Source organism: Onychostoma macrolepis, chromosome 22, assembly GCF_012432095.1.
Source record: "Onychostoma macrolepis isolate SWU-2019 chromosome 22, ASM1243209v1, whole genome shotgun sequence".
Taxonomy (NCBI): Eukaryota; Metazoa; Chordata; class Actinopteri; order Cypriniformes; family Cyprinidae; genus Onychostoma; species Onychostoma macrolepis.
The window spans coordinates 10,043,262-10,070,499 of record NC_081176.1 but is presented as its reverse complement, the minus strand read 5'-3'; the positions used below and the strand labels follow the sequence as shown (position 1 = coordinate 10,070,499).

The 27,238-nt window shown below is 38.5% G+C and overlaps 1 protein-coding gene across 3 annotated transcripts in view; it reads left to right on the top strand.

Annotated features, from left to right (window-relative positions):
• The window catches only part of asic1b (acid-sensing (proton-gated) ion channel 1b), a 186,269-nt gene that overhangs the window by 113,621 nt on the left and 45,410 nt on the right, over window positions 1–27,238 (top strand). Inside the window, exon 1 of one of the 3 annotated variants that reach the window (XM_058761149.1) lies at window positions 17,572–18,231. The exons of 1 other annotated variant lie outside the window; for it this stretch is intronic. In XM_058761149.1, coding sequence (XP_058617132.1) covers window positions 17,572–18,231 — 660 coding nt within the window. Of the gene's footprint in view, window positions 1–17,571; window positions 18,232–19,063; window positions 19,085–27,238 lie in introns of those variants that run through there. One more of the 3 variants, XM_058761155.1, reaches the window with a different exon arrangement.

Genomic DNA, 27,238 nt, shown 5'->3' with positions numbered 1-27,238 from the left:
TACCATAAATCATATGAAATGTGGTTTGTGCAGTGTATTTTATGCTATCTATGTGAGAAACCGAGATGTATTAGCGCTCTTAGGCTTTGCATACCAATATTTTAACATGGTAATCAGACCATCTAACTCGTTGTTAAATTATTTCAAGTCAGTACATGATCTTTAAATGAGTGGAACATGTGATTTGTTAAATCAGTGAACAACTTTTTACCTGAGCGGGAAGGTTTCGGGGTGTCAGCTGTGTTTAGGCCGCGGGGCGATGACATGGTCGTGTCGCATCTCTGCTAAATTGGGCATGGCAGCAAAACACGACTCCGCTTGGATCTGTCAGCGGATCTCCCCGGGACATGGTTTAATGACTGGCGTATGTTTATGACAGCGCTGTTCTCTGCTCGCTTTCTGACGGGGAGATTTGCTCACCTTTAGCATTTCATCAGCCGCTTTACGTTCATGCGCACTTAACAGTACAGTCTGCGATTAACAGTCAGCGCTGTAGTCGAACAGCAGGTGTTTGTTGGGGGGGGGGGTGGATTGAGGACATAAGAGATGCAATTTGTTCATAAAACATCTCTCAACCCTTTGCATGTTTGTTTAGTAAATAGTTTGGATAAGTTAATTGTGCTTTTAGCTAACAGTAAAACTGTAGTACTCTCTAGGGATGCATAGATAAAATCTGTTGGATAATTATAACTGAAAATAACAAGAAATGGCCTATATTTTGTCTAAATAAACTATTTAACCCTTTGATGCACTAAAGTGAGTTTATTTTTTCTATATCTTTGCAAGAAATTAATTTTCAGAATTCCAGGAATTCCTCAATTAACTTGTTTTTGATCATCAAAAATGCTTGTTTTTATTTTTACTTTGTTACATTTTTAAGAAAAATCATTTTTGTATCACTTACCCCTCTATTGCACAACATGGGTCTAAAATGACCCGTATTCGTTTCCTGTTATTTCAGTCATGGATGAGTGTTTCTTTGATGAATATCTGAAATAAATGTTTTTCTATTATTTATTATTCCAGATAATCTTTAGATATGTTTTTTTTTTTTTTTTTTTGACTTCCACAAACCATTTTGTTTGTTTTTCCTTCCTTACTTTATAAACAAACACAGTTTTTGTATTTCTACATCAATTTTACACACATGGGTCAAAAATAACCCGTATAGAAACCTTTGATTATTTGCTATTTATTTTTTTGCAAGTAGGAACATATTTACTGCAGAAAACTATTCACCTGCCACACATTTCACAACTCAGCATTGCTGCTTTTGTTTAATTGATGCATTTAGTCTTATTTTACAATTTATTATCACAGAAAATATTTGACATATTCTGAAAGATAACTGGATGTAATATTTGATGTTAGGCTAAGGACCTTGACATCTATTACTAGTGAGACAGAGAAACATATCCAATACTAATAGCTAGCTTATTGCTGACATATTCTATTTTAGCTAGCTATGTTATCTAGGTCAACAAAATAAAAGTCAAAATAATACGTTATTATATAAGAGTATATATCATTGCTGTCAGGCAGAAACCTCATATCTCCACATTTCATCATTTTTATTTTTTGTCATAAATCAGTGATATTGGTCACCCTTTATGTCTGTCAGTGTTCCTGAAAAGTAATGGTGTTGGACAAACAAGGTTTCTGTCTGACAGCGACAATATATAATCAGTATATACATGATCAATTGTTTGTTGTGCACTCTTTATCTAGAGTGTTAGTATGGCTGATCCCAGACATTCTAGATTAATGGCTGAAATGTTAAGAGATGTTGCATGATGAGGGAGCTCAGGCAATTCTTAGTCCTGAGTCTAAAATATCGGATTCTGATGACCTAGACTAACCCACAGGGTCAATCTGGAGTTGTGGGTGTAAATCCAGCTCTACTAGATGAATAAGTCTCTGTAATGATATTGAAAACTTGTCTGATAAGGAAACTCAGACCCAGTCCAAAAGATTGAGTAAAAATGGTTTGCACCTACTCATCTAAGCGGAGAACATGGAGGTGATCCATGGTGCTGTGGCACAATGTGCTGGATGTTGCCACCCTCATTGCCTACTCCAGGGGCAGCCAATATTAGTCCTGTAGAGCCACAGTCCTACAGAGTTCAGCTCCAACCCTAATCAAACACACCCGAACAAACTAAACAAGGTCTAAGGACTTACTCAGTCTTACTAGACAGCTACAGGCAGGTGAGTTTTATCAAGGCTGGAGCAAAATTCTGCAGGGCTGTGGCTCTCCAGTACAGACGTTGGCCAACCTGGCCTACACCAACTTAACTGCACAACACCCTGATTACATGGCTGGTGTGACCAATGCATGACAGCTATTCATCAACGAGCTGGTCAAAGAGCTTTTCATGCCACATATGAAGAGGTGCTTGGAGGGCAGGCCCCACCTTCAAAACCATATTACAGAGGCGATGGGAAGATGTGTGATAAAAAACAAAACACAGCCAACACCCGGCCACAGGTATACATCTGGTGTTCAGTGTCAGGCCTGTGTGCAAGGAGCAGAAACCTGTAGTTGTCATTTGTGAGGCATGTAAGCATTTTATTTTGTTCGTTTTATTTTCATCTATTCGGTCACATTCACTGCAATTCACTACACTTGCACTACAGACTATTCAATTTCAGTGTTATCGGTTATCAGTGATATGTGCATGTTAGGTGTGACAAAGTGGCAAATAAACATATTTCAAGTGTTAAATGTGCTGGAACTGCAAGCATGTGTTTTATCATGCTTGCATAGATGGGTCATTTTTGACCCATGTGTATAAACTTGATGTAGTAACAAAAAACCTATGAAAAAAAAAAAAAATATATATATATATATATATATATATATATATATACCAGGAAATATTAAATGCGGAAATAAACTGATTTAAAAAAAAAAAAAAAAATGCCCAGCGAAGTATGAAATAACATAGGAAATGAATACGGGTCAATATAGACCCATGTTGTGCATTAGAAGGGGTTTTCAAGCTTGTACATCAAAGGGTTAAAATGCTAAGAGAATTACACAATTGTAATGTACAATTTAAAAACAGGATATCTTGCTAAAGATTTAACAGTTTTATTAGATATAACAGTATTATTAACATTTTAAGTTTTATTAAATGTTTGGATTTTAATGGTTTGTATTACACTTTGTAGCTCCACCCCAGGGAAATCTCATTGGTCCAAAATCCAAATAATGTTTTGCCTGGCTTTTTTTGACAAATTGTGGCTGGAAACATAGCAGTGGTTTAGCATACAATGTGATTCCTTCATTTTGATGTACGTAAGAAGTTTCAAACACCATATTTTTACTTTAATGTACATCAAATAAGTCAACCACCTATTAGAGAGGCTCCCATTGAGGTTTCCTGCTCAAATGACCTCAGAACAACTTCTACACAGCCTTGATTCTCAGTCAGTGATCATTTTTTTTTCGCTCTCATCTGTCTTTATTGTTCTTGTGTTGACCTTGTTTCCTATATGTTCTCTCACTCAAGATCCTGGGAAACTGATTTTTGAATTGATTTCCCCCCGTCCACTGATGTTTTCTGAAGCTAGCTCACATCTCTGCTAATCTCTTCTTCTTTACAGACTGTTGTATCCTGGATGTTGACTGACAGCTCAAACACTTCAGAGTGTGCTGTAGGCCTCTGAATGAACTGAGCCCAGATTGAGTCAGTGGTAAGATATTTGGGAGCCTGTCCAAATTCTTCTAATTGCTAGTTTTGCAATTGATTTAATCATTTAAGGGGGCACATGATTGTTTCCAATGTTCATCTCTTGTGTGTCTCTCGATGTTTTGGCAGCAAAGACAGAGGCGAATCATTCTGTTCTCTGAAGAGTCATTTGTTGTTCTTTCTGATTATGGAGAATCAAAATGGTTCAGTTTTGTTAATTGCAACTGCTCCACTAATTCAGTCTCATTTAGAGTTGCAATAAAGGGACACGTCTACAGGGACATCGAGAAGAGTGTGGTGGAAGTCATTAGTGAAATCCATCTTGTGCTATTCTAAATGATTTTGCTGGGGGTACAAAATTGAGCAACACTGTAAATATCACAATGATTTTAATGCAGTTTTAATGATTTTAGCCTATATTTACAAGCATCTTGTAATTGGAATTCGATGAGAGTTTGTCAGTTCAAGAACAAGTGACTCAGTTACGTCCGTTTGATTGAATCAATTCAGAACTTTGATTCAGTGATTCATTTGCGATATCAGTCACTAACTTGTACCTGACAACTTGTTTATATATGTTACGTCATTTGTCTTGTAATGTAAAGCAGTATCGTACTTGTCTGACCTGAGCTGCACTAAAGTGAGTATTTATAGTGTGTTCTGTTGAGACCTCATCATTACCCAGCACAGGTGTAAATTAAAGCCCCACTTTCCTCTGTGAGCACCTTATGATGAGAATTGATCTGCTTTAAAGACCCAGGTGGAGAGAGAGAGAGGGAGGGAAAAGTTGGTGGAGAAGAATTTGATTATCAGCTGTAAAACTTTGTGTGCAATGACAGATTTTAATGGTGTGAGACTTGGATGCGGAGACCAGACGGCCGTCACTGTGGGACATATTAGAAAACGTGCCCAGGTATGCTAAAATGAGTTCGAATGAGCCACAGTTTATGATGTGACACATTTCCTCTCTCCCCTAATTCAAAAATATGATATTATGTACTTTAAAATTACACCTTGTATCCCATAAACATTCCTCAGAACTATTATGAAACTCACTGGGTTGGGACTTCTGGGGCGTAGCTAGGGTGTATTGATAGGGTGCTCTGGATGGTTGTTCGGTGGTCCTTATGTGGTTTCTGGGGTGTTCTGGGTCATTGCAGGGGGATTCTGGGTAGTTTCCTGTGTGCTTATTTGGGTTGTTTGTTGTGTTTATGCATTCTGAGTATTCTGAGAGGCTATAGGTAGTTACTATGTGGTTAACAACCTGATCTCACAGAATTCCGTGTAATGACCACGGACTTAATTAACCCCGAATCTGTGGTGGCATCACGGAATCGCCGAAAATTCCGTGATGGGCTCACAGAAGGCATCAGCCGTGGTCCATGCACGGATTCACTGATTCAACACCAGCGCTGCATCGGATGCCACCACAGATTCGGAGGTTAATTAAGTCCGTGAACATTACACGGAATTCTGTGAGATCATGTTGGTGGTTAATGAGGTGTTCTGGGTGGTTGTTATGGGGTTCTGAGTGGTTTCTTCTGTTTTGTATTCTGGGTGGCTGTTAAGTGGTTGTTATGTAGTTGCTGAGCTGTTCTGGGTGGTTTCTAGGTTTTTTTTGGGTGGTTCTACTATTTATAAGGTATTTTGCGTGGCTGTATATAGTTGCTATGCGATTGATGGAGTGTTCTGGGTTGTTGTTATGGGGTTCTGGCTGGTTTCTTCGGTTTGGTATTCTGGGTGGTTGCTATGGTGTTCTGGATTGCCATGCTGTTGATGGGAGTTCTGGGAGATTTCTTCTGTTTAAAGGTTATTCTGGGTGGTTGTAGATTGGTTATGCAGTTGCTGGGGTGTTCTAGGTGGTTTCTAGGGGTTTTGGGGTGGTTAAGGTATTTTGGGTGGCTGTACATAGTTGCTGTGAGGTTGATGGGGTGTTCTGGGTCGTTGTAAAGTGATTCTGAGTGGGTTTCTTCTGTGTTAATGGTATTCTAGGTGGTTGCTGTGTTGATATGGTAGTCTGGGTGGCTTGCTATGTGGTTGATTGGGTGTTCTGGGTAGTTTTTATAGGGGTCTGGGTGGTTTCTTATGTTTGGTATGCTGAGTGGTTGCTAAGTGGTTGTTATGCAGTTGCTGGGGTGTTCTTGATCGTTATAGTGTTGATGGGGTGTTCTGGGTGGTTGCTCTGGTATTCTGGGTGTTTTCTTTTCTGTTTAAAGGTTATTCTGGGTGGTTGTAGGTGGTTGCTGTGCAGTTGCTGGGATGTTCTTGGGGTTTTGGGGGTGTTTCTACTGTTTATAGGGTATTCTGGGTGGCTGTAATTGGTTACTGTGCAGATGCTGGAGTGTTTGTTTGGCTGCCAGAGGGTTCTGGGTGGTTTTGACTGATTATAGGGAATCCTGGGTGGCTGTTAGGTGATTAAAGGAGTCATATGATGCAATTTCAAGTTTTCCTTTATCTTTGGAGTGTTACAAGCTGTTTGTGCATAGATAAGATCCCTGAAGTTGCAAAGACTAAAGTCTCTAAACCAAAGAGATATTCTTTATAAAAGTTAAGACTCGTCCACGCCCCCCCTAAAACGGCTCATTCAAACACGCCCCCACATGTCTACGTCACGGTGTGGGGAGATTTGCATAACACCGCCCAAATGTATACGCAAAGAAAGAGGGTGGGACTTTTATTCTCGCTGTAGTGTTGTTGCTGCCACCGACACCATGTCCTGGAGACGCTGTGTTTCGTTGTGAAAGTGAAACTACTTCATTTGGCCTTCCAAAAGAGGACACAACTAGAAATCATGGTTAAGTTGTATGTACAACACTGTTCCAGAACAGTTCAACCCAAATATTAGAGTGTGTGCAGCGGATTTTACGGAGGACTATTTCCTGAACCTGGGAGAGTAGCCTATAATGCCAGCTATGCTCAAAGACTGTTTCTATAAAGTGGGGCAATTCCAACTTTGCAAGGACAGTCTGGCGCTTCTGACTCATAGCCTGTAAGTATGTTTTCATATTTAAAGAATTTGCCACTGACTATTCAAACGTGAGTTTTGAGCAGTCTAGAGTAGTGCTTGTTGTTTGTCGTTTCTCCAATCACAAACGCAGACATGGTAATGTTTAGGTGGCACGATGCGACGTGTAAAAAGACAGTATACAGTAAGTCATTATAATCAGTAATTATGTCCCCACTGGATGCAACAAATGCCTCGTTTGTAATGGGTTTTACTGTTTTTGTGTCGTCGCGCCGGGACATGGCATCACAATACGGTAAGGGGCGTAACATTTCTGTCTCACGCTTGAAGTATTTGGCCAATCACAACACACTGGATAGCTGGCCAATCAGAGCACGCGTCGCTTCTCAGAATGATGAGCTTTGTAAAAATCGGTGCGTTTCAGAAAGGTGGGGCATAGAGGAACAACAATAATGTACAATATGTGGAAAATAATGTGTTTTTTTAACCTTAAACTGCATAAACACATTGCATTACACCAAATACACAAAATAATGTCCTTTTTAGCAACATCATATGACCCCTATAATATTTTGAACAGCTAAGCTGTTCTGGGTGGTTGATTGGTGTGCATTTTTTTTTTACTTGTTGCTAAAGAGACATTAGTGAACAAACTATGTCCGTTTTAAGAGGTAACCATAGCAACCGATATGCATTACATTAGTGCACTGTTATTTGACTTGCTTTAACTACTTTTTGAACTAGTCTTATTTTACTATTTATTTTACTTATTTTACATTAACAGCTATAAAAAAAAGACTTGCATACTTAACAGCTATCAAAAAAAAGTTTCCCGCTCTGAAGGTCACCGTCTAATTCACACCGTCTATAGTGTGTCACGGCAGGCTCGTAAGCCGCGACAAAGAAGGAGACAACATGTTGGATCATGATTAAAAAAAAGGAATAACATTTATTAAAGTAAGATTAAATTAAGAAAACAGAACAAAAACAGCACGAGGATGAGCACATCACAACTGAAGGGAACTGCTTAAATCAGCCGGCATCAGCTCCAACAAAGGTGTAAGTCCTCAGCCAGTAATGACATCACTCACCCTAACTCCATCCTGCAAAACAAACAGAAGAGAAAACAAACAACCAACAAATATGACCCATACTGGGTTCATAACAAGGGGCATTTCGGCACACAAGTGTTCGTGAAACCAGAATGGGCTTTATTTACCACACGGATCAAAAGCTCTCCACATTCAGCGTGATCCGTCTGATGTCAGTAGGCGGAACACATTAGCAAATGAGAGCAAATTAATTTGCTGCATGTGAATGGAGTCCCTCGGCTGGCATTCGCCGGGGTAAATCTAGCCGCTCTCGCTAATGTAGTTACCAAACTCTCGCCTGAAGCGCTTGTCATATTATGTGACAAGACAAATAGATTAAACTGAGACTGTCCCTGGAGCCGAGGGGCGGTGGTCACAGAGGAGGCGGAGACAGCAGCGGAATACCTAAACAGCCAAACAGGTGCAGCCTCCTGATAGGATGCGCAACAAGCTAAAGTGGTAGGGGGTCAGTTTTAATTTCACTTGGACTAGTAAGTAGCTAACCATCAAGAAACCACCCAGAACACCTTAGCAACCATAAGGCAAGATTTGAACTGTGTCTTTACCCATTTAAGTTCAGTAAATATGCAAATGATGCATCTTAGTGAATAGACATTTTGCATATTTTAAGAAAAATAATATAAATGCCACAGAAAATACTACTTTAAGTTAGTTGTTTATTTTAAAACTTTTTTTTTCTCAAGGTAGTTCATTCAGTATTCAGTATAAGTATTTAATAAAACTTTGAGCATAAAGGTAAACATGCTCCTTTACCCTTTTACGATGCAAAATGATGTTTTATTAACAAGGTTCGGGAGGAGCACGATCAGATAATCAACTAATTTGTTGCAGGTGCAACTCGTTTAGCTAACCATCCTAACGAGCACAATATGTATACAGTATATATGCAGCCTGCCTACCTCTGTCCATTGACAGTTTTCCAGCACCCCTTCTCCACCCCAAATCCTCACCCCTACTCTATTTTTATCCCATATTAGGGATAGGGGGAGTTCTCTAGGTTCGGCCATATTCCGGGCTCGGAGCCCTCCCCCAGGACAGCATGCCAAAATATGCTTACTATTCAATATATATGCTATCAGATTAGATGTGAAACTCGTGAAACTCCTATTAAACGATAATTAGAAAACATTTGATTGAATATTACTGACATTATAAATTAAAGGTAAAATACTTTCTTTTTTTTTTCAATAAAAAATGGGAATTTTTTCCAGTTCCACCAAATTGTTTTTATACATAATCGTAGTGATCATCTGTATGCATCTTTCAAAGATTTTACACACAATATTATCGTCCTTAACATTCATCTCTTTTCCGAGTGTCATCATATAGCTATCAGTCAACATTCAGGGCTTTCATGTGCTCCCCCGACTTCCCGTGGAGTAGCAGACATTAGCGGCACAGCTGAACACTGGCAAACGACTTTGACAAACAGCCTTTCTGAAGCATGTGGCGCTGAGCAAATCTCCCAGAGAGATCCTCTCACGCAGCCTCTTCCTTCAGAAGGCGTTTGCTGGTGGGGGAAGGTCTCGTAGGCAAACACACCTCCGTCAGGGGGCATTTGACATGACAGGAGGACATAATGGAGTCACACAGGACATAATCATAGTTTTGGCAGCCCCGCTGCTGAGACGATGCGAAGGGGAAGAGGTGTAGCATTAACGACAGGTGTGGCGCCCTTCATTTAAATCTCTTACGTTTGAATGTTGAGCATCTGTTTTCGTAGGAACATCTCTGGGTTTTTGTTTTGTCCATACAATGAAAATCAGTGGGGTCCAATCGATGTTGTTTTGGGCCCCATTGACTTTTATTGTGTGGACAAAAACAGCATAAGTTCTTCAAAATATCATCTTTTGTGTTCCAAAGAAGAAAGACAGTCATACAGGTTTGGAAAAACATGAGGATGAGTAAATGACAGAATTTTCCGTATTGTATAACTTTGCCTTTAAAAAAGTTCAAGTTCTTTATGTCCACATGTTTGGATTTTGGAACTCTAGTTTCTACCAGGTGGCTACTGTGTTGCCATGTAAAAGCGTGTGAAATGGCAGTAACATTGGTGTAAATGTGTGGTAAATGTGGTAAATTTGCATGCAAAATTTCAAAATTCCAGTAGGTGCGAGGCGAAAGATTTCCCCACACAAATTTTTACTAATTTTCAAGTTGGTTTTGTTTAAAAGTGGTTTCTTTGTGAGCTATGCTTCATATATTGCTATGACAATAGTCGTAGACTTTTTTTGTGTGAAATTTTAGGCATTGTTCTTTGAGATGCATTTCATTGCAAACATTTCAACATGTATGTAACTGCATAGTGCGTTACAGTTGTGATGTTGTAGCGCTTGCATATTATTTGCCCATATTTACACATCTCAACAGCTATTCCGCAATTTGGTGGGGAATTTCATATGCAAAAAAGTCATTTGCATACTTGGGAACAGCAGCAAAATAAGCCTTTGGACTTCTTTTAAGCAGTTCCACCAGGGATTTTAGTTTTTTTGTGTCCAAAATGTCCAATTTTGTGGGAGATAATTTCCAGAATTGAATGGAAAATGTTTTTTAGGATGCCACATTTACCATGTTATGAATGACACTAGATATGCAATAGTAATACATAAGAGAAAAATGTAGAAATCTGTTTATTTTTATTTTGCGTTTTTGTGAATATTTTGCAGTTAAATGGCAAAATATACTGGATCACAAAAAAGCTTGTTGTGTTCCATGCAAAAACTGGAGGGACTGTTGATTTTGCCATTTAAAATTGAATCATGACTGTTTTGGGGGCAAGAGATGTTAAGTGGACTTGAAGGGAAAAAATAAAATGCTACATAACTGTAGAATGTGTCCCCCTCAGCACGGATTTTAAAAAGTTGATTGGATTGAGGTCATTCTGCTGATAAGAGTAAAATGAGGATAAACGCTAGAGCAAGACATTCAGGTGCAGCTTGGTTATCGTCTCTAGCGAACGAGATAACAGCCTTTTGAAGCGTCCAGACTTCGGCATAATAACCATCGCCATCATTCTGCTGTGTTAAATAGGCTTCATCCTCGTCCACACAGCCGAAGGCCGGCAGAAAGAAAGTTTAAGCTGTGCTTAGCGAGGCTAATCGAACTAGCTCCTTTACAGCCCTGGCTGCCCTTCCCAGAGCGCTCTGTGTCTAGTCCTTCTTGTTTTTTTCCCCTCATGTCGCTCCGTGCGAATTGCCCTTTTCAGATGCCCTATTGGAAATCATTGAGCATTATTTTAAGTTCATGACCTACTGTTTGTGTGGATTTGTGTACGTGTGTGTGTAAATAGTCTATAGCCATGAGCTACTTGACGTCCGTGCTAACATGAAATCTTTGTGAGCATGTTCAGTGCCACACAAAAGAGCAGAACCCACTAAAAATCCAAGGCTGTGCTTCAAAAACACTTGGCCATCAAATGCAAACACTAGTTAGCTGCCTCGCTGTCTGCTGTCTACACATGAAGCGCTAGTTAGCTAATCGCCTAAAGCTAATTCGTTTGAAAGGCTAATGGCTCGTTTGCAGAGATCAATGTGTGCACGCCTCTGGGAAAACTGGGATTCCCATATCCGGTCATACTTGTTCCTGCTTTCATGTTTTTATTCTCGTGTTACTCCCAATAGTGTCTAATTAGCTGCAAGATATTTGAATTAGCCTCATGTTTCTCATCCACTGATATGTTGATTGATATTTTAGTACCAAGGCTCACGTTGTTTGAATTTCAAACGTTGGCAGAAGGTGAAATAAAGACAAAATTTGATTATTTTGCATCAAGATACATTGCAGACACATACTGGATAAATAGTATTGAGAATCTATTGAAATATAAAGTGTAATTATAACTGACTTTTCTCTCATTTTGTCTAGGACCTTGTATTTATTTTTCAGTTCAGTGTTTATATATTTTATGTATTAGTTTTATATATTATATATTCCAATCAGATCAATGGAGTCAATTCAGGGTTCAAGTAAATAGGACATTTCCAGAATGTTCATCGGAACTTTTAGCTTTCAGCACTAGCAAAAACACTTTGGCACAACAATTTTCCATCTTGAGGTTTTAGCTCCTCTCGTATAACTCAACTCGAGATAATATCTACATGTCAAAACTTGTACATTATCATGGAACACTTTAATGAAACCCTCATTTACGTCGAATCCAACAAAACCTCCGCTGAGCAGGACGCCACACCATCATCAGCTCCATTTCCTCCTGTGTCACAGCATCTCTGCTCAAAACATCAGCACTTACTCTACTGATAAGAAAAAGTCTTAATGGGGCTCCTCACATCAGGCTATTTATCTTGTCGCCGAGTCTGTCATTAGACGCAAGAAAGAATTGTACGTTCTCCATATTAGAGAATTGGAAAGCTTTTAACATATCTGTTCTGTGCTTATCTCTAATTACTAAGCACATGCTGAAAATTGTCATTATATAAAAAAAAAAAAAAAAAAACAAGTATTGTATTATAGTATGTGATCAGGAATTTATATTAAAAAATCGAATGTCAACATGATTGTAATTAGTGGTGTTTGCAATAAAACGGCCAGAAAAATCCTATAGACTTCTAGTGAAGGAGGTACATTTGACAGTGACCCGTAGTCTTTTTACACAATGCAGTGAGTAACCACCTAGAACACTCGAGCAACCACTTAGAACAGCACCTTAGCAACTGCAAAGCAGCCCCTTAGTAATGACTTAAGACATTATAGCAGCTGCCTTGCCACACTCTTAGCAACCACCCAGAGCAACTTAGCAATGCCATAGCAAAGTTTTGCCAGCACCTGGCAACCACAAGGTAACACGCTAAAAAACACTCAAGGCACATTTACAACTGCATAGCAACACCCTGGTAACCACCCCAAACACCACAGCATCCACTTCGGAACATAAAACAAACCACTCAGCGCAACTTGACAACTACACAGCACCTGTCAACGGTAGAATATAACATTTATATTCACATTAACACATTAACAACTGCATAGCAACACCCTGGTAACCATCCAGAACACCATATCATTTGCTTTGGGCAAACAACTCTTAGCAACCACAAAGCAATGATTGCAAATGGCTCGAAACACTTTAGCAGTGGCAATGCCTTGGTAACCACCCGGAACACCTTGGCAACTTCACAACAATGCCCTGGGAACGACCCAGAACACCGTAGCAACTGCCTAGTGACCAGAATAGCATAGCCACATTCCAATAGACTTCCAGTTAACAACTATAAAACTCCATAACACAAACAACAACAATGAAACTGCATAGCAACACCCTGACAACCACTCACAACACCGTGACATCATGGCGGTGAGTCTTACATGAGTAAATTCCATTCAGATCCTTCTGATCCACTGGTATCATCCACCCTGAAGCGATCGATCCCACACCTTACATGATGAAGATGTGCAGATTGCCTACAGCGGCATTCTGGGTAGTGGAATGGTATTTCTGGTAATCCATCATGATTCTGTCGTATTTGTCAGCTGAAATTGCTCCATGTGCTCTTTAAAGACAGCGCACACAAACACCGGCATTATTGATCTAGACGAGCGCACTGTTTATTCCAAATGTTTGTGAGTGCTTCAACAGCCGCTTGAGTTTGATAAATAGATCTGTAAACGCAGGCTATAATTTAACTGTTGAAAATGCCGTCAGCGCTGCGAATCCTCCAGATCTCTGCCTCTAGAAAGACGAGGAGGAAGATTCAAATTAATTTTTAAATATCTAATTTGAATTTTAGCATTTGTAGACAAACAACAAATAAATTATACATGTTAGCAATATACCGCGTCAAGTGTATAGTGCGGGCACAAAAATATAACTAATTAATGCTCCGATTCCAATAATCTAGTGTTTGTAATAATAAAAACAGCATAATGTTTTCATAAATGTTATGATTGGTTTTCATGATGATATGATGGTTGGTGTTGGTGATGAGTCATGCTGTTTATCATTTCAATTTCAGTATTTTGCAGTGCAGTAGAGTCGTTCTCGGCTCTGAGGCTGTCGAGGAAGGTGAGGTCTTGTGCGTCTAACCTTAGTGCATGGGTTCATATGAAGAACGTGCCGCACGACCAAAACAACTCATTTACCGTAGCGCGGGACCCTGCGGCCCCACGGCAGCTGTCTTAGTAATCATACCGTTTCTCTCGTCCCTTGTCCCTGCTTGTTTGTGTTGGTATTGTTTTTGAAGCGTGCTCTAATGCCTCTAATGTCCCGTGTTGTCTCTGTAAATGCAGTGGACTGCGATCATGTTTATTTATAAAGTGCATTTTATTTACAGTGATTATTCAAAGTGCTTTAGAGGAGCAATATGAAGAAACGGAGAAATAAAAACAAATGCAAAGCAATAATAAAATAAGTGTTTTTATAAGAAATAAGAGTTTAATGTAAAGACAAAACATTAAGCTATTATTGAAATATTAATTTTGAAAAATGTTATTAAATTGCAAACAAATACATTTATGTACACATATCATTTAAATATTTTATATTTTTTAGATGAAACTTATTTATTGTTCTTTCAGTCAGTTTTAAAGTTGATGTTTATCTTAATGTAAATGATTTTATACATTATAATAGTATTATATTGTAGATTATAATTTTATGTTTTAATTTTAATCCATCTTTATTAAACTTATAAGAAACTTATCATTTACATATTATATGATGTACTTAATATATTTACATTTTATATTAAACCTTTTATTGTTTCACAATTTTTTTTGGCCTTAATATGTAAATTTAATTTTAGCAACCAATTATAAATGTAAATTTTATTTTAATATTTTAATCCATCTGTATTAAACTTCTAAAACTTTTTTATTTCTGGTTTATTTTAACCTGTTTTTACATTGTTCTTTCATTGACAATTTAAAACTTGACTTATAATTATATTATAAATAGAAATTATATGTATTATATTTAAACTATTTATATAATAACTTTTATTCATTTGTTCTTTCAAAATAATTTGGCTTAATATGTAACTTATAATAAACATCATTATAATGTACGTAAATTACAGAATCATATTTATCGATATGGTACCATTTCTCAAGTATCAGACTGCAACAACCAACAGGTTCGTCTTTCTATTTGCGGTTCTTGTAATTTAGTGCTCGTTAATTCCAGCACTTGTGGTTGTGCCAGCTGGTTTCATGTTTTATTCTGGATCTGTGCCACTCGAGACCAGCCAGTCTCATTAATTCAGTTTCCGTAAACATTCGCAGGTTTCCTGGTGTTAAATAATGCGATTAGTGCCCAGTAGGCCAATTCAGATGTTAGCCCTGAGTGGACGTCATTTCCTGACAGTAGTCGTTGAATCAAATTACATATGTGTCAATGTGTGTGTGCGTCCGCACTTCCATGATAATGGGTCTTCATGCGTTTTCCCTCGCTGCCAGTATCCATGGTAACGACAGGTCTATCACCGCTGTCGGTTGAGAGGGTCTTGAGTGGAAATGATGGACCATCTCCATGCGCTTCAAATGACATACCCGCCCTCAAGGCACATAGTCACCGTATGGCAGCATATCTACTGCCCCCTAGTGTCTGAAGCTGACATTAGTACTAGGCCCAAATTGTGTGGATGACCACAAGTATATGAAACAACAATAGTGATGCTTGACTTAGCCAGTACAACTTGGTAAATAGCAAGAAAGTACCTGAAGAGAAGTCATAAATTATTCACTTTTTCTTTTTGTTTTCAGTGTGCTGTTCCTTTAAGTCACTCTTTGATTCCATACTCTCCCTCAAGAGTGAAGGGAGATTGAATGGAGCATGGGGAAACCTGTTGAGGAGCACTGGAGCAGACCTGGGAAATATATACGAGCGCGTTGAGAATTCATTTTCACTGGTAGCTTCAGGCAATCAGACTGATTGCATTTTCAAGTGTTGTGGGTCGACACGGGAAACACGTTTGGCAGGAAGTCTGGATGATTCACACGCTGAGCTCTGCTGCCATCTGTTGGACACTGTTTACGTTTGGCAGCTTTTAGTTTTTATTGGATATTGGTGTAAAACAATCTCCAATTTTGAAATGGTCATTTTACGAGGGCATTTAAATGGATTGACGGCCTATAACTATCCAGTGTTGAAGATACTTTTAACATTTAGTTTCTCATGCTAGAAGCTGTTCATAATTTAAAGTAGCTAACTACAGCAAAGTTTACATTGCAAGCCACTAACAAAAAAAAATTATAATAATAATAATTAAAACTAAGAAAGTTATTTTTAGAAGTGCAAGTTTACTGTAGTTTAACTGCTTTATGAGTAGGTAGTTTGTTGAAGATTATTAGATTCATTTTGCAATTTAAGTTATTTTAAGTCAATTTAAGTTTTTATCTGGATCTCTGTAAGAATGGCAAATAAAAATGTGCTTTGTCATGCTATACATTCTTGTTGGAAAATATAGCTTGTTAATGAAAATGCAACACTATTTGGAAAACAGTCTGTCATGCTTCTGTGAAATGTATTTTAGTTCAGTTTTATAACTATTGCCAACAAGTTCTTGCTCCATTGCATCCAAACCTCTGTTCATTTCACCCCTACATAGTTCAGTTAAAGTCTGAATTCTTTCATTTCCATCCAGTCAAAGAAAATAAATAAAAAAACTCTGGTTGTCATAGTCGTCAATAGAGATCAATCAATAGAGCAGCTGTGCAATGAGAAACTATATGTTTTAAAGACAGGCAGCTGGTCTTAAAACTAATGCCTCCGGTTTGCTTCCAAACACTGTGCTTTGAACATAAATCCTTGAATCTTTGATCTTGCCAGAATCAATCACACTCAATCTAGGACAGGAAACATGCAGCCAATCACCTTCAGCGGGTCTTATTCATGAAAATACTATGGAAATGACTTAATTTGAATGAATAAATCCATTCTTATTCCAAATCATCCTTTTGAAATGACTGTATGAACTGTATGTAAGAAGGTTTTACATATATATTACTTCACCCCCGAAATTGATTCTGCTCGTGTACCATGAATTAAGGTGATAAAATTTTGATTAAGTGCTGAAATTCCCTTCAGTTTATGAGCTGCATTCAACAGGAAGTTTAGTAAAGCAATTGCATGCCAGATAAGCGCAGATATATCATGAAAGGTGTTGAATTTACGTTTGTGTACTTTAGTCTTTCATGCATGGCATTGTACAGTACCGCTTCACCTCTCAGCCAAGCCACACACATGCATGCATGTTGATATCTTGGCTTTTCTCGAAACTCTAGAGTGTTTATTCATGAGCTGATAAACCAGCAACAGTGACGCATTGAGTATATACTATTTATCAAAGCATAACAGCTGCTGTGCCTTTTATCACCTAGTGAAAAATCCAATGACTCTGTGCATCTGGATTGATGAAGCAGATATTGTGTGATAGAAACCGCCTGGATTATTATCCTAAGTGCTGAAATGCGCAATGAAAGGCGATCTGGTGCTGACATCAGATGCAGGTTGCACTGGGACTATTCCTTGTCCGAGGGAGGGAGTTTGAGGCCAGCAAGTGCATAACATCCCAACAGCGCCATTCCTCTTCAGATGTCCTGATATGAAGGGAGAGACAGATTACTGGGGATGTCTTAGTGCTCGACACCATTTCTGAAGAGATCGTTGATGCTTTTCCATCTGTAGTAACCAGAATATCAAGTCTGGGTTGGGTTATTTGGGGCCAATACATTTTTTTGGACATCTAGAATACTTCAAAATGACATCTTAAGTGTAACTAAGCAAGCTGAGAAGGTTTTTTCTGTGTTCTTCATTTCACTATTGACCAGTTTTTGATTTAACATTATGGTACGGATCACATGCACCATCTCCTTCAGCACCGACGACGAGCCTGTTGGTCGCTCTCGCCAAGGCAGCTTCGACGATCACTACAAGCGCGTGGTGTGGTCAAGAGATGGCGAACACGGCAAGTACCAGGAGGAGGGTGACGATCCGGACACGAACGATGGGACAGAAGAAGAAGTGCCCGATATCAGCCTTACCACATTTTGTGCCGGCTGCTCCCTCCATGGTGCCAACCACGTCTTTGTGGAGGACAAGAAGTTGAGCATCCGCCGGGGCTTGTGGACGGTGGTCTTCCTGTTGGCGATCTCCATGTTCCTCATGCAGGTGGTTGACCGTGTCATCTACTACCTGCAATATGACTACATCACCATGCTGGACGAGCGTAATGCCAGGAACATGACGTTCCCCGCCATCACTCTCTGCAACTACAACACGTTCCGGCGCTCGCAGCTGAGCTACAGCGACTTGCTTTTCATGGGGCCACTGTTGGGATACGAGGACAACATGGCGCCGGGAATCCCTTTGGCGCCAGAGCCTGACAGGCAAGGGTCTCGATTCAGCCTCGCCGAGTTCTTCAATCGCACCCGTCACAGCATGGAAGACATGCTGCTGGAGTGTAACTTTGCTGGGAAGGAGTGCGGCCCGGAACACTGGAGAGAGGTAGGACTGGATGGACTCATAGTAAGTAGGAGTCGAGTTTTGGCCCCCCGGCGCTCAATCCATTCTCAGCGTGTTATTGTGAGGGTGGCTGGCTGACTTTATTTGCGAGAAGATAAATGGACTCGGCGCACTTGAGGCGTCAGAGAAGATGAATAGGTGTTCTCACTGTATCTAACAGGAATCAGAAGCCATTTATTCTTTGTGTTCAGTGTTGCAAATGAAAACAGCATTTCAGACCCCCATTATTACCCTTTGACTACTCATGATTGATAATTATACGGTGTAGCTTGCTTTTGTGTAACACATTGGCCTGTTTCAAGGCCACATGAGGGATCTATTTCTCTAGACTTGCTGCTAAAGTTTTGACATTGTGGAAATTGGTCTCCGGCAAGTGTTTGCATAGATTTGTCAGATATGATGACAAGGTTATTGTGCGCTGTTTTTCAGGCTTTGTGGATAGTGTTTTTGTAAGGATAAAATTGTGCTGTTTGTTCTTCATAATGAGCTATTTTAAGCTGGAAGCATTAATGAAATATCAAAGCTTTTGGAAAGTGTTGGCCGTGTTGTTTTGTATAAAGTTTTATTTTATTTTAATATTGTATTTTAATAGCCCAAGATTAATTTATTTAATATTTCTATTTCTATCATTATTTAATTCTTTACTAGGGGTGTCCCCGACTAAGGATTTTCACAGTCGAATCGGAATTTTCGAATCATGCCGATAGTCGACTGACAGTCGAATCATATATTTGGGGGCGGGGCAAAATACATTACCAAAGAGTCAAGTCAGATATTCGACAGTCATAAATACACAGGGAAAATGTGTAACGGACGCCTCGCAGATACAAACGGGGTAAATAATGTTTTTATTCAATGGGATTTAACTCATTTATCTCACATAGAATATGTTTCCTTATTTATATAGCATAACATTAATATTACCATTATAGGCTATCTGCACAAAATGCCCCGAATGCACATGAACGCGTCTGCGCGGCTCTGAATGAACTCTTGTGGACGCGTTCTTCATGCAATAACATGCAGAAACACAACTAAACACTAAAAAAATCACAGCGTTTCATTATAACAGTGTTCTCATTATAATGCTGTGTACAGTATATGACAGTGCCAGTCATAGTTATTAATATTCTGCATTGTTGTCCTGCGCGCTGAAGAGATAATCACCGTACTACACAGCGCTTTACTGTAGCGTAACTCAACCAAAGGCATCTTATATGAGATAAATAATATTCTTATATACCCTACCTGATCGAGAAAAAAAACGAAGTCTTCCACTCTGCCTGTTTGAGTCTTGTTAAAGATTTAAATCCCAGCCGCCAAAATGCTCCTCTGTCGGTGACGGATTAGAAAGCGAAACTTTAATCTATAGGGGAAGTTGGATTTATTCATGCATGTTAAAATATTTATTTAAAGCTTCTTTCTTTTAAGATTCTTATTTACAGCATTATCATAATAGGCTGTATATTAACTTATTGGGAGAAAACCGGTAGTTCGATGTGAAATCAGACACTGAGCACCCCCATATAGCCAAAATGGTATGATCATAACACCCCGCGAATATTCGACTGTGAGATTGGGAGTCGAATCAGGCTCCTCGAATCGAAGCATCGAATCGTCGACGATTCGGGGACACCCCTATTCTTTACTATAACTTTTTTCTTAAAAGGTCCTATATATTACTGTATGGGTTTTCATACATGAAAATATACAGTGTTATATTTTACCGTAGGAAGGTCACTTACAGTGAGATCATCATATTTGTGGCTGCTTGTAATCAAAGAATTTGAAACCCGCTGATATAGGATGCAAGTTTTCTGTGCGGAGTATTGCTCTAGCGTTCTTCCCCCAAGAGCAAGTCTGAGTTTGCAGCTAATCCCTTTACGCTGATGAAAAGAGGGCCTCCTGTCTATGAAATAGGCATTTTGTTTGTCATTGTTGCTGATCTCAAGGTTTCTAGACGGCGCTGACGCTGTTCGAGATCTCCCGTGAGTCAAGCTCTTATTGAGCTGAGTGAATTATGTGGTGCTTCGCCGTAAAAGCCAAGAATATATCTGCTAGAGTTTACTGAAGAATCGGTTTAGAACACTTAAGTATATTTAGTCTCCTGCCTGGTAAGTGCATGTGGGGTTTAACCACCACTGGTTGCGCTCTGATAATGGATGTTTATTATCTGATGCCTCCGATGGGATGTGTTATCAACCTACTTAAAAGGTGCAGAATGGATAATCTGCTGTATGCACACAAACAAAGCATTCAACTACCATAAATACTGTATTATATAATCCACATTTAGTGGTTCAACTAGGATATCTGTTCATATCAGCTAGCTCAGTCAGTCAATGCTAGTGTTCTTTGCTAATCTCGACCTCGCCATTAATGCTTATTTGCTAATCATTCTTGTGGCACTAAGAATGTGAGTTCACTGTGTGCGAGTCTCCATCGATTGACAGATATTTAGAAGAGTGCTGGAGTGGGTCGATAGGAGGCGGGCCTGTGCCAAGCAGACGGGCTGCTCATCTTTCCGTCCCGGGGCAGAATTCGAGTCCCACTTCCTCCAGCTCCATTAGACATAGATCTTTTTTCACCACCAGAGCACAAGCTCACGTTTCGTCCTTCTGCACTCCTAGCTGTGCTGTCAGCTAACTATTGTTAGGTCAGATAGTGGAATAGGTTATGACTAACAAATGTCTGTGTTTGTGATGTTTCAGGATTTTCCTTTCTGTGTTATTGCTTATACTTACTGTATGCTGAATTGTTTGTGTTCAAGACATGAATAATACCTAGAATAAAGATACACATATTTGTTTACGTAAAAAACAAAACAAAAAAAACAATGCTACAGCCAGTTATTCTACCTTGAAAATGTGTGTTCCATGTCGGAATGCCTATTTTTGTTTTAGTTTGTGTGATTCCACCCACTGCCAATTTACCTAATAGTATTTTGACACCCGGGTTGCCAGTTAGCAGAAAACACAGCGGAAAACTTACAACCATGGAAGTTAGCAAATTAACTGGCTTAGAGATTGCAGAATGTACTCGATGTAAAAAGCCTCACCATCCAACTAAACATCTCTATGACCAGAGGAATATTACAACATCATCAGCCTACAGTTTAAGGTTTATTGCCTTCCATTGCCAATTTCGCTTGTTCATGTTGTGTGTTCCCAATCTGGCAACCCACGTGGAGTCTGAGGAGGAGGGGGCAGGAGAAAAAAATCACTAATTATTGCAGTACTGCAGACTGCAGTACCCATTTCAACCACTAGCTGTCAATATTGCATTCTGCACCTTTAACCCTTAAAGGGTTACTCCACCCCAAAATGAACATTTTGTTATTAATTACTTAGCCCCATGTCATTCCAAACCAGTAAAAGCTTCATTCGTATTCGGAACACAATTTAAAGCTGCAGTCCGTAACTTTAGTTTTGGTTAAAAATTTTCCAAAATCAATATTTGAGCAAGTACATAACCAGCCAGTGTTCAAAACTGTCACCTTACTTTAGCCCGATTCACAACGGTTAGCTTATAATAATTATTTCTAATTTGAGTGGTACAAGTAGGTTTTCGCGGGAAATTAGAGCATGGCACTGTGTCATTACGTCACGTCTGTAAACATAAAGAAGTTGTCCCGGCTAGTAGGCTATCGCATGTGAGGATCCTGCAGGTGGTGCATCATTTATAGCCTTTTCTCACAGCAGCTAGAATAATTAAATGTATCATTCTGATGGCGGATTGTAATCCAGAAAGGATTATGTGTTTATGAAACACATGTGAATGAAATTAAATTATATTCCAGTTTTAAATGTGCTTCTGATTACAGCCTGGGATTACACAAGATTTGTATTTTAAAGAAAACCAGTTCGAAGGGAGCATAATTTGCATTTTGGATTAAAAGAATTTCTTAATATGAAATTCGAATAGTATGACAAGACTGTACAGAAATTGACATCTACATGTTAATACACACTATACTCATTGTCACGCAATGCTGATGTTGTTAACATTAATAATTTGAGAATAAAGTATAACAATAATAATGATTTGCACAGTTTGATGTGATATGAGCTAATTGATCGTTAGATTAAATCACCATTGGTAGCATGATTTATTGTAATGCTTTTTCCCTCAGTTGGTCAGAACAAACGTGGCAGACTTGTTACTTACTTGTTTAGATGGCAATATGCGGTGAAAATTCTTATTTGGGTCATATATTCCAAGACATAGGCTAGAATCTGTGATTGTGAAGTACAGTAAATATCCACACCGGTACGGTGACTGACAGCAACATATTCACCTCAAAACATTAGACTGATCCACGCTGGAGCCGTGACGGGGCGCAATTCCAGGTTTTCAAACAGAGATGGCAACAAAGAGGCAAAACTTACGGACTGCAGATTTAAGATATTTTGGATGAAAACCGGGAGGTTTGTGACTGTCCCATTGACTGCCAAGTAAAAAACACTATTGAGGCCCATAAAAGTATGAAAAGCATCATCAGAATAGTCCATCTGCCATCAGTGGTTCAATCTGAATTTAATGAAGCGACGAGAACACTTTTTCTTCACAAAGAAAACAAAACGATGATTATATTGATTGAACCACTGATGGCAGATGGACTATTCTGACGATGCTTTTCATACTTTTCTGGGCCTCAACAGTGTTATTTACTTGGCAGTCAATGGAACAGTCACAAACCTCCCGGTTTTCATCCAAAATATCTTAAATTGTGTTCCGAAGACGAACAAAGCTTTTACGGGTTTGGAACGACATAGGGCCAAGTGATTAATGACACAATGTTCATTTTGGGTGGAGTATCCCTTTAAATGCATACCTCTAAAGACCCGGGACATCATTCTCTACCGTCTCCCTCCTTCATTTTTTAAAGTTAGACATCAACTTTCTTAGTATTCCTCAATCTATTCATTATAAACAATATAACGAGAAAAAAAACAAGTATATAAATATATAAATGCTTGTTTTCTGAATAATGTTTTGTAAAAAGTGTATAGGGTCGCTAGAGACCCGAGGTATGTCGATGTGTAAGTATTTTTTCCTGCGCAACTATATTTACATATCCGATGACCCAATATGTGCAATGCCTTCCTCGAGGTGGCACTGTTTGATACACAATGATGACGTGATGTTTCACTCATAATTACCGCAGGCATAAAACAAAAGAATATCATCAGCAAAAATTGAACTGGTTTGAATGGCTTTACTGCAGTGCAATTACTGTACGCAATGAAATATAAATGTCACTGTCAGTTGATGGTGGATGTGGTGAATGAGCTGCCAGTGATCAAAATATAGATTTTGAAATCATTGAAAACAACAGTTTTGAGAATATGGTTGAGATCGCGAATATGAGCTTGATGCTGAATATATGTGGAAGTGCGCTCTGACGATGACAGCAATGGTAAAATCATCTGCTCAAAATTGAACCCTTTTAAGTTTCAAAAAGTAACGAAATATGCTTTATTTTATTCTTCTGTAATTGTTCTTAAAATATCAAGTGAGTTTTTTGCTGTTGCAGCCGTGCTGAATATGTAGACCTGGGTCGCTAAAGACCCGGATAATAATGTTTGGTGAAACATTCATGCATTTAAGGGTTAATAATCTAATAATCATCCTAATTCTCTGACAATAGGGAAAACCACACTATAACAACACAGGAGAGTGATATCACTGGAATCACTTTCAGAATGATTTTGTCCTGCTGATGAATGATGATAAACTACCAGTCAGAATCCAAGTTAAGTGTCTGCGCATTTAAAACAGCAGACAACATAACTTGTAATAAAATAAACAACGTCCGTTGGTGTGGACACAAGTATATTTATCGTTATAGTTATAGTTCTTGCTGTGAACTAGCCTTAAGAGCTGTGCTAGCACTTAGCCATTTTCAGATTTGATCAGATTTAATATTTTCGCCTGGCAAACAATAAAATGGACTTGCATTGAAGAGACTCTTGATGATTGAAGAGATTTCTTTTGCCAAACACTGTCTAAGCATATTACTTTTGTCTAATCTGCTTAATTAGGCTAGTTAAAGAAATAACTACTGAGTGAAATGCAGTTAATTAGAGATGTGGAATCAATAAGTGGGTCATTTAAGACTCTTACAGACAAAAAAGTGTGCAGGGTCTATACTTTATCTGATGCTGTATTTGGTGTCTTATAAGTGTGTGCTAGTGTTTAATTTGACCTTGACTGTATAATCTCAGCTTGATCTTCATGGTTTATCGGAGGATCGGTGCTGATGACAGCAGCTCATCTAATATTAACAAGGCCAGAAAACACATTTCACACCAGCTTCTCTCCATCCCTGGATCTGTTCCCTTCATAACCCTCAGAAACGCTTACGCAGCGCTCTGTGAAATGCTAATTCATTGCACAGCCATTTAACAATGATGACAGCGATCGCACTGAAAGGTTCCAGCATTTGAACGAAGGCTTTGTTGGCGTGTGTCTAGACTTGTAAAATTCTTCCTTTAAAGACATCATGAATAAAATTAGATTATTGATCAATTTAAAACCAAAAAAAAAAAAAAAATTGTTAACTGCATTATTTCCAGATTCATTGAATTAATGCTACATAGCGATATTTCATGCGAAATAATAATTAGCCTTTATTATTTAAAAAGGTTGTGTGCAGTTGAAAAACATTTCTATTACATATGTAATACATAATATTTAGGGGTTGCAAGGGTATTTCCCAGTTCTAAAAGTGTCTCCCAAGTGTTGCTTTGTGGTTGCTAAGATGTTCTGGGTGGTTTCCAGGTGCGGGTGTTCAGGGTGGTTACAAAGATTGTTGCTGTGCATTGCTAGGGTGTTATAGATGGTTGCTAGGTGCAAGACAAGTTGCATGTCAAAACTTTATATTTAGGATTATTGGTTTGTTTAAACCACTCTCCTTATTTGAGCAATAGTGATAGTGACGCTTCGGTAAACATTGCAAATGACTGAACTAATGGAAACTACAAATGACTTTCTGTAATTTTACAGTTTACTGATCATGAGTCTCTTTTAATGTGTCTGAGGTTTTCTTAATGCACCAGATTTCACTGTTGCTTTCTGAACACTAGAAGGTGCCATAACACAAAAAAAAAAAAGAATCTCAGTCCATTGAGTGCTGAACTTCATCACAACAGTGCATGCACAGTTACAAAAGGGAAAATCAAGTTCATTTGTTTTATGAATATAAGCTTGTGCAGCCCAATAAAACGGATTTAAAGCAGCACATTGGCTCAAGACCGCCACAGAAAAAACACTTTATTATTGGATGGGGATTGAATTTGGAAGTTGACAGCATATTGAAGTCTATATGAAATGACTCTATTTACTTTCTTAATATTATTTCTGGTTTTATATTGCCTGATTCCCTACTGCATTTCATTGTAATGAAAAATTATGTTTGTTGTAAAAACTTTTGTAGTAACTCTCTAAAACAACTTTCACTAACAACTTTTTTTATGTCTAGTTCATGTCTAGTACACCATGTAAGTTTAATATGAATATTGATATTTCTTTATTAAATATATCTCCATCCAATCAATTCCTCCTGAATATATCATCACACCCACATTATTTCTTATTAAATATCGGTATACTTTCAAAAAAATATTATATTGTACAATCACAATGGTTTCCAAACACCATTTCTTGGTGTGTGACAAAACAGGCAATGAAAATGAAGACTTTCTTTTTGCTGCTCAGTGATTTATAGAAGATAGATTTTGGTCTTTTTAGGTGCTCTTCCTTGGTATTTTCACGAGATATTTGAAAGTTCAAGTGCAACAAAATGTGGTTCAGACGAGTCGAAAATTCATACAGTCAGTCTGCAGCACAAAAACAATCTGTACGAAGTACCTTTCTGCGAGTTTAATGCCCACGCTCATCTTGTTCAGAATAGTTCTGTGATGAATGCACCTCAGCTTTGTTTACCTCGGTAAAGCCGGAGGTGTACAGATGATCTCCATCGCCAACGGCAACGCACTGAAAGCGTGTCATTGTGTTCTCAGGGTCTTGAGCGAGATGTGCATCTTAGAAAACTGATAAGTATTCCTCTGTTAATGACGGCACTCCCACGTGTGTGTGCAGACGCCACTGAGAGCTTTGATTTACAGCGTGTTTTCATACCTGCCATGAGGGAAAGCAGGGACACCGGATGACTTATTTCAGTGATGGATGTGCTGCATTATCTCCAAGACAATCAACAATTAACCTACACACAGCCTGCTATGACATCCTTCAGGGGTTTGTAAATGCGTGAGAAAGTTCTCCAGTGACAATCAGATGCTGCCAGATGTTCGTTAGAGATCCTATTCATATCCATATCTCAATTAAGTGTTCATAAGGCATTATTAGTCATTTAAGGCAAAACACTACAGGTGAAAAGTGAATTTATTTTTTTTAGATATCATCATACTTTTCCCAGTTGATTAATCACGGTGTTACAACAACTTTTGTATTATAAGTCTTCTGAAATATATGCAAACGATCCAATATGCCCTAATGTGCATACATTTCCAGAACAGAAATCTTTAGATAAAGCTAGATTCAAAATTCAAAACTTGTGTGATTTTGTTTACCTATTACAGTTAAAGGAGTTTGGATATCATTTTTTGTCAAAACATAAATCAGGCAAATGATATGAACAAGCACTTCTGTAAAATTCTTCTGAATGTAGATGGGAATAAAACTGTAATATTTGGTGTATGTAAGTGTTACCGATGTGGAGGGGAAAAAAGTAATTTTGAAGATATGTATTATAATTGGAAATATAAGCTTAAATGGTTATTTTGGATGGTTTCTTTTTTTACTAGTGTGAAAGAAGACAAATTATGGAGCACAAAATCTTAAAATTGACCAGAAAAACAAAGGTTTGCCTGCAGTGTCTTGCTTTAATTGGAACTTGAGTGCTGTCTGAGCAGGGGCATTTCCTATGAGGCAGAGCCTCCTCAAAAAATTGGATGAGAAAAAAAAT